Below are 12,938 nucleotides of genomic sequence, written 5' to 3' on the forward strand. Positions count from 1 at the left end.
CTACCATTCTGGGGCCTGGAGGACAGTGACTCTCTTCTCATAGCTCTGCTAGGCAGTACCCCAGTAGGGACTCTGTGTGGGGGCTCCAACTCCACATTTCCTTTCCACACTGTCCTAGCAGAGGTTCTCCATGAGAGCCTTTCCCCTGCAGCAAACTTCTGCCTTGATAGCCAGGCATTTCCATATATCCTCTGAAATCTAGGCGGAGGTTCACAAACCTCAATTCTTGACTTCTGTCCACCCGCAGGCTCAACACCACAAGGAAGCCGTCAAGGATTGGGGCTTGCACCCTCTGAAGCCATGGCCCAAGCTGTACATTGGCCCCTTTTAGTCACAGCTGGAGTGGCTGGCATACAGGGCACCAAGTCCCTAGACTGCACACAGCATGGGGATCCTGGGCCTGGCCCATGAAACTATTTTTTCCCCCTAGGTCTCCAGGCCTGTGATGGGAGGGGCTACTGCAAAGTTCTCTAACATGCCCTACGGACCTTTTCCCCATTGTCTTGGTGATTAACATGTGGCTTCTTGTTACTTATGCAAATTTCTGCAGCCAGCTTGAATTTTTCCTCAGAAAATGGGATCTTCTTTTCTATTGCATTGTCAGGCTGTAAATTTTCCAAATTTTTATGCTCTGTTTCCCTTTCGAAACTGAATGCCTTTAACAGCACCCAAGTCACCTCTTCAATGTTTTGCTGCTTAGAAATTTCTTCCACTAGATACCCTAAATCATCTCTCTCAAGTTCAAAGTTCCACAAATTTCTAGGGCCCGGGCAAAATGATTCCAGTCTCTGCTAAAACATAACAAGAATCACCTTTGCTCCAGTTCCCAGCAAGTTCCTCATCTCCATCTGAGACCACCACACCTGGATTTCATTGTCCATATAATTATCAGCATTTTGGTCAAAGCTATTCAACAAGTCTGTAGGGAGCTACAAACTTTCCCACATTTTCTTGTCTTCTTCTGAGCACTCCAAACTGTTCCAGCCTCTGCCTGTTACCCAGTTCCAAAGTTGCTTCCGCATTTTCAGGTATCTTTTCAGCAGCATCCCACTCTCTTGATACCAATTTACTGTATTAGTCTATTTTCATGCTGCTGATACAGACATACCTGAGACTGGGAAGAAAAAGAGGTTTAATGGACTTATAGTTCCACATGGCTGAGGAGGCTTTACAATCATGGTGGAAAGCAAGGAGGAGGAAGTCATGTCTTACATGGATGGTGGCAGGCAAAAAGAGAGCTTGTGGAGAAAAACTCCCGTTTTTAAAACCATCAGATCCCGTGAGACTTATTCACTATCACAAGAACACCACAGGAAAGACCTGCCTCCATGATTCAGTTACCTCTTACTGGGTGCCTCCCACAACACATGGGAATTCAAGATGAGATTTGGGTGGAGACAAGCCAAACCATATCAATAGCCAAGTGCAACAGGAAGAATTTTTCACCTGGGCCTTGATTCTTTCAGTATTATTTTTATAAGATGAATATCCGCATCTGAAAGAACATCATAAGGAAGGAGACATAGTTAAAGGAGTAATTACAATTATCAAAGAGCTACTGTACATCAGGGACAATGCTAAATATTTAGTATTTCTTACCTTATTTAACTTTCACAACAACTCTTCAAAGCAATTTTTCTCTCTAATGATAGTAAATGAGCCTTCCTAATTTTCAAGCCTGCAGTAATTGTTTCTGAGCTGGAGTTTGAGCCATTCTCCAAAGGCTATTCTTCTTTCTCTTTATTTCAGAGATGATTTAAATTCTTATTCTTTATGAAAAATGATCAGTAGTTTAATGCATTTGGAGCATAAAACAAACAGGCACTCTTTAGATAGAGTGGAAATGTGAAGTTGGTACAGAACCACATCAATATTAAAGAATATATATGTATTTCTCTAGACAGAGTCACTTCAGGACTTTAAGTATGGGCATAACAAAGCCTATATTTTAGGAAGCCTCCTTTTGTAGCAAAGCGAAAGATGGTTTGAGGTAGCAAGATACTAGAGATTAACAAAGGAACAGGCTAGTGTAACAAATCGTGCAAGAGTTAATGAGCTACTAAGCTAGGGCAAGAGAAGTAAAAACAAAAAAGTTAGTTGGAGGTATGAAAGACAGATGTTATAGGTAAACCTAGAAACTTATTGAATATGACCATTCAGGGAAAGAGATGACTTAAGAAAATGGTGGTGTTTCAAGACTTGTTGACTGGACAAATCACAAAGGGATGAAAATCAAAAACAGCAGGTTTGAAAAATAAAGTTTGAAGAAATAATGGACAGTTGATATCAAATTTTATAAATACTTGTGATATAACTATTATAAGTAATCTGTTCTTCACTTCCACAAAATCTACGATGATAACAATTAAATTGCAATAAAAAAGATTGAATTAAATGTAATTGCATCTGATGGAAAAGATGACTAATGTAGCTTTCATTTCTTTTCCTGAAGACATTCTATGATGTCATATTACAGAATGTTAAGTCATATGGTAACACGTCGGGAAGCACTTCTTGCATCACATATAACCCTTTGATTGCATTATTTTATTTCACAAAAAGTAGCTTTCCATGACTATAATAGTTCCTTCAGTTACAAGTTTAAATGTACTTGTAATGAGTTAGGAATGGTGGTGGGCCAAGAGTGAATAAAAGCGGTAGAAGTGAGATGGCAAAAAATAAATTTAAATATTGCTTCTAAATTTTCTTCTTTGTTTAATAACTTAATATCCCTTCTTGAGTTAACTGCCCCATAAGGACCTCATCTCCTTCACTTCTCAGAGGCACTCATTATCTCAGATAGGAAATTCTTGACAGCATCAGATTCTCTAGGTATTTTCCCCTAGTTTCCAAGAGAAAATATTAGCTAACAGATAGTAATACGAGCTAATAACTGAATCTAAGCATAGAAAGTAATTATCAGGAGGAATAGTCATCTGACCATGCCAAGAAGTTTGTTGGCATACAGAATTAATATTGATTAATTTTGACTGCACATCTATGTGTTTCAGTATTTCTGTTTAAAGAAAAAAAGTTGTATGTCATTTGTTTGTAAGTTAATGGAGATTATTATATTATCATTGTTTCTAGCTAATATATTGTATCCCCACTTGTATAGTTAGTGGTATTAAGATTACATGACTTTAATCATGTTTATATTGAAAACAGTATTTGACATAGTAATGACCAGATATTTTCTGTTCTATTGACAAAAGTACCTGGAAATAGTCACTGAAGTTAGTAGACCATAGCATATTATTAAAATTTAAATAATATTTTAAATGTACAAAGTGCATTTATATGTTGTATCTCATGTGTATCATCAATTAAAACCTTTGGCTGCAGAGGTAAAATGTAAAATTTATCTCTCTTAGAAGTCTTTGATAGGTAAATATAGAACATATGCTTTCGAGATGCAGCTGTTTCTATATTGTTTACCTTATGACTATAACAGATAATCAAGTGATCTGAAACAATTGCATACTGTTATTTACTGCCTTTTTAAAAAACCAAAACTTGTTAATTTATTGACTTAGCTGATGTCATTTGTCAGTCAGATTGATAGTAACTCTCTTGAAATAATTTTATACTGAATTTGGCAATTTTGAAATAAAATTGTTTTAATATTTTTGGCCTATTTTTAATATTAATTTTAAATGTCAAAAAGTCAGTCTTTTTCTTTTTTTAATTCACCCTCCTCTTGATATACCTCTTATTTGTTTTAAATAGAAAACATTCAAGTTAAACTTTATGGTTAAGGATCTCAAAATTGCATAGAAAATTCATCTTAAGTAAACAAAATGGTAAAAGCACTTTAATAATAGCACTTCTTTGCACTGCATGCACTAAGCAAGTGGTAGAGGATATGTAACACAAAAAGAAACCAAAGCACACATATATCCTGGTACATCTTTTCCATAACTGTAGGTTCTGCTCTGAACTAAGTATAAGGTGGCCACTTTTGGTACCTTAATGCTTATTACTATGTACTGGTCTTGATGATGAAAATAGACTCTTGAAGATTTGGTGCTGTCCCTTGTCTCTCTCGGGTGAATCTGCAGTGCGTGTATGCACGTCTATGTGTGTGCTGGGAAGAGTGATATTTCCTCTGAGGCCATACAATCCCCCAAACCTTGTTAGGGATAATTAGGGATGGGAGTTTTTGAAAAGGAAGTTTTACTCCATAGAGTGATCAGAAAAGGAAGTATCCAATCCCATATCAACTCTGAACCCTATAAGGAGAGCTTCCTTCTCAGACTTGAATCTTTAATAAGTGTTTCCTGTGCTGAGTGTACATTGGAGACCCCCCCAACTTCCCTCATGCTGCTCCTTATCTGGCTCCTTATCTGGTGCTGGGAGGTGGAGTATGTGGCTGTACCTCATAGCTGTATCTCAAGTGGTGTAACTATTGTGTGCTCATCAACGTTCTGTCTTCATCCACTCAGATTTAGCTCTGCTAGGTACTGTTGCCCCTTTGTCTTTTTCCCATTCTTTTGGATTTCCTAAATGTCATCTTTCTCCTCTCCTTGTCTGCACTCTGGTCATCCCATTTGGACTTCCAAGTGAAATCCCAAAAAGAGAAGCAACATGGACATGGCGTTTCTGAGGTTGCAGTCAAATTTGGTAAGTTAATGGTATAGCAAGAAATGTGACCTAGGCCTCTAAACTACCCGAGGATCTGGTTTCCCTAGAACCTTAGGCTGTGGCCAAAATCACAGACAATTAAATGTATTATGCCAATATCTCACAGTCTGACTGTGTATGCACTTATTTACACAGATTTGGTCAAATTTTAAAGATTGTGGTGTAATATCATTAATGTTGGGAGGAGGCTAGAGCGAGATCTTTGAGCTTATTAGTGGAGTTCTTACCAAAAACTTAACTTAGAAAGTAGAAAACTGGAAAACCTTAAGAATAAAATTATGAACTGTAGTTCTGCATTGCATGAGAGTATGTTGAATAATGAGCTCTCAGAAACTGTGAGGGGTAAGTATTGATACTGGGACTTTGAACATGGAGAGTCAATGAAAGAAACATAAAATGTTCTTCTAGGTTTCTTATGACTTTGAATTTATCTCATTTTCCATTTGGCACAGAATGAGCAGCCTATCTAGCTATGAAGTGTGCCCACATGTTTCTTAACCCTGGGACTTGATAATCCATTCCTCCAAACTAAGCAGTAAATCCCCATTCTGGTTCTTTATAAGCTTATTAGCTAATAGGTGGTGTTGGAGTATTATTTGGTTCAGTTTTTAAAAAATATTGTGACATTTAAATTACCTGGTCATGGTTACAGAAGTCACTCAAGAAAACAAGTTTGTCTTGTTTTCCAAAACAATAGTAACACGTTTAAATGCCAGAATCGATCAGCTGCTTCACTATAATTAAATAGTTAATGTGTATGGCTCTTGTGAGAAAACTGTCATGCCACTGTGTTTAGAAGCCATTCTATTGAATTCAAATAAGGATAGACATACACATATCATTTAAAATAATATTCTTGGCACACAAAGAAATTATACATTAGTTATTTAAAGTCCATAAACACAGGAATGCAATCCTCACAAAGGGAAGGCTCAATAAGGAAGAGTAATAACTGAATTGATATGACCATATAAGGAGAAAGGCAGTGAACAGATGGCTTAACCACTTTGAATGGGAATGAAAAATTGATGAGGATAATCCTAGTTGAGTAATCCCTGGTTGATTTGAGAAAGAAGAAAAAAAAAAAACAACTTGGGTTTATTATATTCCACTTTATGGTCGATAAACATTCATACACATACATACAAGTCATAGGGAAAATGATGATTATGATAACTATGGAATGAGACAGTCACTGCCAATCACAGTCGCCTTGCACTTTCTTCCAGTAGGTACAGATGATGCCAGGCCTAGGCTTATTTTGGCAAGAGTTTCTGTGCCCAGTGACTTAGTGTTAACCCATCCTAGCAGGCAAATTTTGACTGTATTTCTCATTTCCTGAATAAAAATGTGATTTGTTTCTCTACATCTTTGCCGGTAATACCAAGACAGCTACCTACCTACCTTATTCAATTTACAACCAATAAGTCTTTTTATATTGAACTTTGTGCAACAAGTCAAAGGACATGAATTTTAGTCCAATTTTACAACTTATTTAGTCTCTTTATATGCAGATTTAGTATAATTACTGCGCTGCTCAACTCTGCAGTGAGAATTGTGATTGATGAAGTGATCTTTGGAATGAAATCACAGGGGATCTAGTTGGCTCCATGACCCAGCCCTGTGATCTCGGGCAAGTTATTTCATCACTCTCAATAGCTTAATGTTGACAAACAAAACTGCTGACCTCCTGGGACTTCTCTGAGAATGAGGTAAACTCTATCACATAGTTAACACTGGTGCCTTAGCTCATAAGAGGTACATATCAGTTACATTAATATTTAAATAACTTGTAATTTATATTTTTAAAACATTTTGAGATATTTAAAACATAGAAATTTACAAAGACTAATAGAAAAAATATGTATATTCTGACATTCAGAATTAATAGCTATTCCTTTATGGTCATATTTTCTTCCAGAAATTTTTAAAGAAATAAAACATTTTAGATAAAGAGAAAGCCCCAGTCCTTAATCCAATTTTCTCTCCAGAGGTGTCCACTATCATCAATTTGGTATATACCTTTCCAGTTCATTTATAGGTACCTATATGTTCTTCTTTAACCATTATATAACATCATCTTTTAAAATTCCCATTTTATGAGAGGTGGAGGGAACGCCCTTACTAACAATGCTGGCTCAATTATAAGTATTATTTCTTAGTTATCAAATCAAAGATTTGTTTATCCAGGTAGATATTATCACATCCATCCTTCACTACTGTAGAAACTTGTTGCAGCCTCTGGAGTGATGATTTTGACAATCCTTTAATTTCCAATGTCAACATTTGTGTGTGAGTGTGTGTTGCTGCAAAGATTATGGTGACTTAAATTAGGTGTCAAAGTTTTAATGTATAAAATCCTAAAGCTGTTGCTGGGAACACATGTCACAATGTGATTTAATTATAGCAAAGCATTCTTATAACAGTGGATTTGAACCCTATTTTGTGCCTGTATGTACCTGAGAGATATAAAAGATTCCCTTTTAAGAGTCACAATGCTATTACTTTTTACTAACTGCTTAGTTAGAAAAATATTCAAAAATATTAATAAGTGGGACTCTGCCTTTAGTTAATTAACATTATATAGTACATTCACCTTAAGAAGTAAAATCACCACCAAATAATTAAAAATGTAAAGAATGAAATCTTTTTGATCTATGAGATCATAAGAATCAGCTAAATACAATATTCAATTAGGCTTCTCAGAAGTGGATTCTTTGTGAGAATAAAATGCGGAATATTAGTTCCACTGGAATTGAGTTTGGGGAATTGCCTTATTTCTGTCTTTCTATCTGCATGGAAAAGCATTCCCAATATCAGAAAAGTCACCCAATCCCAGGGTTTAAATACACCTCAGTGGTATAAAACATAATTGGTCACAGAGGCTTTGAATAGGCTGAGAATATTGAGGCGATGATGTAAGCTTTTCATCGCTGTCTTGTCTGACACATCTATGTCGGAGTCATGCCCAGTAAATAAAATGAATAGGATCAGAGATGTAGATATAAGTAATAATGAAGTAATCTTCTTCCTAAAATTTTGCTTGATCACTTGCACCTTGTTGAATTTAGATATGACTCTAGGTTTTCCCGTATTTATGAGACAGTATTTAGAATGAGATTTCACCTAATAGCAAGTCCGGTTCTCTGATCCAGAGATACAAACCACTATTTCTTTCTTTCTTTTTTTGAGACAATGTCTGGCTCTGTCACTCAGGCTGGAGTGCAGTGGTGCGATCTCAGCTCCCTGCAACGTCCACCTCCCGGGTTCAAGCAATTCTCCTGCCTCAGCCTCCCAAGTAGCTGGGATTACAAGCTCCTGCCACCACACCTGGCTAATTTTTTTTTTTTGTATTTTTAGTACAGATGGGGTTTTACCATGTTGGCCAGGCTGCTTTTGAACTCCTGACCTCAAGTAATCCACCTGCCTTGCCCTCCCAAAGTGCTAGGATTACAGGCGTAAACTGCCACCATGCCTGGCCCAATCCACTTTGTCTATCCAAGGGTCATGTATGGCTAGAAAAATTTGCTACTTCTCCATTTTTAAAACAGTTGGAAAATTTTGAGTGTTAATTCCCTCAGCTTTTGAAAGTAATTTTTTACATCCTGCCCAATTGAAAAAAAGTGATGCAAAATGTTAGTAAATCATCACAGCTTGGAGCCAAAAAAAAAAAGGAACTCTCCCAAATACTGTGTGCTCCTCAGACCAAATAATGATTTAATCCATACCTATTAAAATTTTGGGTCAAGCATCCCACATATCCAAGGAAGTTTCCATTCCACTATTTTACCAATCATGCAACTTTGAAGGACTATATCTCTGCTATTCACAGGCACTCACCTTTCTCTCAACAGGTGATATGTAGCCACAGGTGATGGAAAAGGATAATACAAGTTCTTTCGAAGGCTTCATCCTGGTGGGCTTCTCTGATCGTCCCCACCTAGAGTTGATCCTCTTTGTGGTTGTCCTCATCTTTTATCTGCTGACTCTTCTTGGCAACATGACCATTGTCTTGCTTTCAGCTCTGGATTCCCAGCTGCACACACCAATGTATTTCTTTTTGGCAAACCTCTCATTCCTGGACGTGTATTTCACCACAGGTTCCATCCCTCAGATGCTCTACAACCTTTGGGGTCTAGATAAGACCATCAGCTATGTGGGTTGTGCCATCCAGCTGTACTTTGTCCTGGCCCTGGGAGGGGTGGAGTGTGTCCTCCTGGCTGTCATGGCATATGACCGCTATGCTGCAGTCTGCAAACCCCTGCACTACACCGTCATCATGCACCCCCGTCTCTGTGGACAGCTGGCTTCAGTGGCATGGCTGAGTGGCTTTGGCAATTCTCTCATAATGGCACCCCAGACATTGTTGCTACCCCGCTGTGGGCACAGACGGGTTGACCACTTTCTCTGTGAGATGCCAGCACTAATTGGTATGGCCTGTGTAGACACCATGATGCTTGAGGCACTGGCTTTTGCCCTGGCAATCTTTATCATCCTGGCACCATTCATCCTCATTCTCATTTCTTATGGTTACATTGCAGGAACAGTGCTTAGGATCAAGTCAGCTGCTGGGCGAAAGAAAGCCTTCAACACTTGCAGCTCCCATCTAATTGTTGTCTCTCTCTTCTATGGTACAATCATATACATGTACCTCCAGCCAGCAAATACTTATTCCCAGGACCAGGGCAAGTTTCCTACCCTTTTCTACACAATCGTCACTCCCAGTGTTAACCCCCTGATCTATACACTAAGAAACAAAGACGTTAAAGAGGCCGTGAAGAAGGTGCTAGGGAAGGGGAGTGCAGAAATATAGTAAGGGGTGATTAAATTTTGGGATTGTCTTTTGACCCATCTTCTATATACGTTGTTAGACCTAGCAAATATAGGAATGTTTTGGCATTGCAGACTGAAGAGGCATTTAATGAGATGGGGGAATTCAATGGTTTACCTAGGTCAAGAAAATAGGGGCTGGGAGCAGTGGCTCACGCCTGTAATCCCAGCGCTTTGGGAGGTGGGAGTATTGCTTGAGTCCAAGAGTTTGAGACTAGCCTGAGCAACATAGTGAGACCCCCATCGCTACAAAAAATTTAAAAAGTTAGCCGGGCATGGTGGTGCACGCCTACAGTCCCAGCTACTCAGGAGGCTGAGGTGGGAGGATTGCTTGAGCCTGGGAATTTGAGGCTACAGTGAGCCACGTTTGTGCCACTGCACTCAGTCTGGGTGACAGAGCAAGACCCTGTCAGAGAGAGAGAGAGAGAGAAGAAAGAGGAAAGAAAGAAAATAAAAGAAAAAAAAGAAAGAAAGAAAGAAAGAAAGAAAGAAAGAAAGAAAGAAAGAAAGAAAGAAACGTAATATTCCTCCTGAGTTGACAATCACTTGTATTCCTTTCAAGTCCTTCTAAATCAAGCATTCATCACCAGAAGCCTCCAAAATATTGGCCGTGAATGTAGACACTAGGCATTTTTGTTCTCATACCAGTTTCTATCACAATTATTTCATAGGTCCTCGACGATATATGAAAAGAAAGATCTTAGAAGGACTTAGTAGGTCCTCAGCAATATATGAAAAGAAAGATCTTCGAAGTTATGCTGAAGAAGCACTTATTTCTTTCTAGAAAGTTCAAAAATGCTTTTATAGTGCCAAATGCTTGAATGAGAGCCAAAATAAATTATTTAATTATCCAGCTCTAGTATATCCAACACCATAATCAACCGTGGATTCTGCACATTTTGAATCATTTATATAATTGAGCTTAATGGCATTCATGTTTGATTTTCTGAGATGATAGAAAATCAAGAAGAAAGGAGATAAAGCAAGACCATGAGGTGTTTGCTTTATATGGAAGGAAGAATTTCTTGTTACTACTTGATCCTTGTTATTACTTGTTAATGGCAAAAGAAAGCTAAGGAGTCTTTTTGATTAAAATGTTTGAAGATTATTCAGTCTCCACTTTTCCCATATGTTATCAGGATAAACTTGAATAGAGGCAGAGAGAAATGAGATTAATTCTGGGGGACTGTTAGAATCTTTATGATTGGGTATTCCCCAAGTGTTGATTTCTCCACATTTACATTAATGGTAGCAGTACCTCAATAGTCATCAGAGAAATTGATTTGAATGGTTTGTGTCAAATGAATGGATGTCCACCTTAAAGGTAAGTATGTTTCTTCAGATCTGACATATCATTTGAATTAATCTTATCTCAAAACTTGGGAAAACATCTATTATGTTAAAATTTCTGCAAATGAATAAGGGATTCCAAAATTTGGGAGTATTGCCAGCAGCATCATTAGGAACTGGATACAAAATTGGGTTTAGCAATTTCTCATTTAAGCTCCCTCAAAAATTTTAAGGTCAGGTTAATCTAGAAGCCTTAGAAAATATACCACATAGCTAATGTATTTTCCTCAAAATATATAACTGTCAGATATAATGTGCATATTTACCACTTTTTGAGCCCTAACTCATATTTTATCCTGTGGATTATATTATATTTTATTTAGATTAGTTAGGGTTTATGAGAATGGGGTTTTGGTTTGGTTTTGATTGTGGAAGATATTCTGTTATTTCCATAAGAAGGCAGAAAAATTAGAATATATTTGATTTTTCCTACTTTATTACACTGAGTGAAATATGATATTTGTCCATGATGGTGTTTATTAAAGGGATCAATTCAGCCAATAGAATTTGGAGACCCACAGCTTAGCATTTTCCATCTCTTCTACTAGAAAACAACTTATGATATGTGTCTTACTAGCATGTGTATACTCTACATTTCTAAATAAATAAAAATCCTCTTAGAATCATTCTCTAAAAACAATGATTACATTAACTTTTTATAATCTCCATACTGTTTAGACATGCATTACTTTAGAATTAATAGGTAGGACAGAAGATTAAAAAAACAGAGTATAAATCGCTATAGATACATTGATTTTGGAAGCACCCTGTGGAATTTCTGACTCATTTTCTTCAAAACTTTATTTTTTCTCCACAAGCTTTATGTTAATTACACTCTCCTCTAAAAAACTTAGAACCATTATTATAGGTTTTAGGGAATAATGAGTGTCAGATCTCAGGGGAAGATGTCACTATGTCCTTAATAACATCCTCATGGCCCAGCATCACCTTTTACTTAATTTGTAGGATGGTTTATAAAGTTGATATAGTTTACTTAGGCATAAAGTGGGATGAATCAAATATATTCTAATAGTTCTGCCTTCTCATGGGAATCACATCATACTGCCCATAACTTAAAAAAGTATCAGAAACATTTCATTTTTATCCTCTACAGATTCTTCCTTTTGCTAATCTATGACTCATTCTTACAGTCTGGTCTTTTACAGAGACAGAGCAGATGGAGGTTTAGATAGAAGAGCATCAGGATCCTACTCACTGTGCACAATTGCATCTCTTAGCCATGGTGCTGAAACTAACTCCAGGAGAAATAAATATTACATATATGCCTCTGTGCGTGTTTTTCTACTCACTGTGATTTTAAATTATGATCTATAAGAGGACAGCTCAATAAGTGCCTATTAATCAGATTAGCACATCACTTTCCATCTTGTTGTCTTGATGGGTAGTACAACAGCCATGAAGACAACTTTCACCTATTTCATATTTTATCTATTTTCAAGGTTTTCTTCCTAATTTATCCATTCAGTAAATATATACTAAGCACCCACTATGCCCCCAGGCATTGCTCTAGGTGCTGGAACAAAATACACAAAAATATACACCCACAAAATCATCATAGCATCGAGCTTGCATTCTAGTGGAGAAGAAAGAAAACTGACAAATAAAAGAAACATGATAGTAATATCTTTGTAAGTGTTATGATGATAAGTATAACAGGGAAGGGTGGAAGGAATTACAGAAGGGCTGCAATTTCAAATGGAGAAAGTCAGGGAAGATCTTAGAAAGTATGTTCAAGCAAAGACCTGATGGAGATAAGAAAGCAAAGAAAGCACATCTGTGGGAGAGTGATCCCAGCAGAGGAAGTAGCAAGCACAGTATTTTTTATCTCAGTAAAATGAAGAAGAACCAGAGAAAGGGGTTGAGTGAGCAGGAGGAAGATCAAGACCACGTGTATCCTGAAAGAGCAGAAAGTGTTTCCAGAAGGAAGGAGTGATCAACTGTCTAATATGTGACTAGTAGGTCAATTGAGATTAGAAGTTTCATGCTGTAAATGGGAATCATGTATATGCAATTCCTAGGAGAAAGATTTGTAAAGCCCCCTTCACATGATGTGTGATTTCATAAGCTCCTCCTAGTTAATTCCACTCCTATCA

At 37.3% G+C, this 12,938-nt stretch overlaps 2 protein-coding genes across 3 annotated transcripts in view; both read left to right on the forward strand.

The window, feature by feature from the left end:
* The window catches only part of LOC116460435 (olfactory receptor 2B6), a 73,149-nt gene that overhangs the window by 37,925 nt on the left and 22,286 nt on the right, over positions 1-12,938 (forward strand). The window lies entirely within an intron of this gene.
* Positions 8,010-9,457, forward strand: LOC116460434 (putative olfactory receptor 2W6). 2 transcript variants are annotated; one of them, XM_032141580.1, is made up of 2 exons: positions 8,010-8,058; positions 8,550-9,457. In XM_032141580.1, the coding sequence occupies exons 1-2, from the start codon at positions 8,010-8,012 to the stop codon at positions 9,455-9,457; spliced, it is 957 nt and encodes a 318-aa protein (XP_031997471.1). The 2 variants fall into 2 exon arrangements, with proteins under 2 accessions (XP_031997471.1, XP_031997469.1); XM_032141578.1 differs by lacking the exon at positions 8,010-8,058 and having other exon boundaries at positions 8,504-9,457.

This window comes from Hylobates moloch, unplaced genomic scaffold (genome assembly GCF_009828535.3).
Source record: "Hylobates moloch isolate HMO894 unplaced genomic scaffold, HMol_V3 SCAFFOLD_20, whole genome shotgun sequence".
NCBI classification, from domain to species: Eukaryota; Metazoa; Chordata; class Mammalia; order Primates; family Hylobatidae; genus Hylobates; species Hylobates moloch.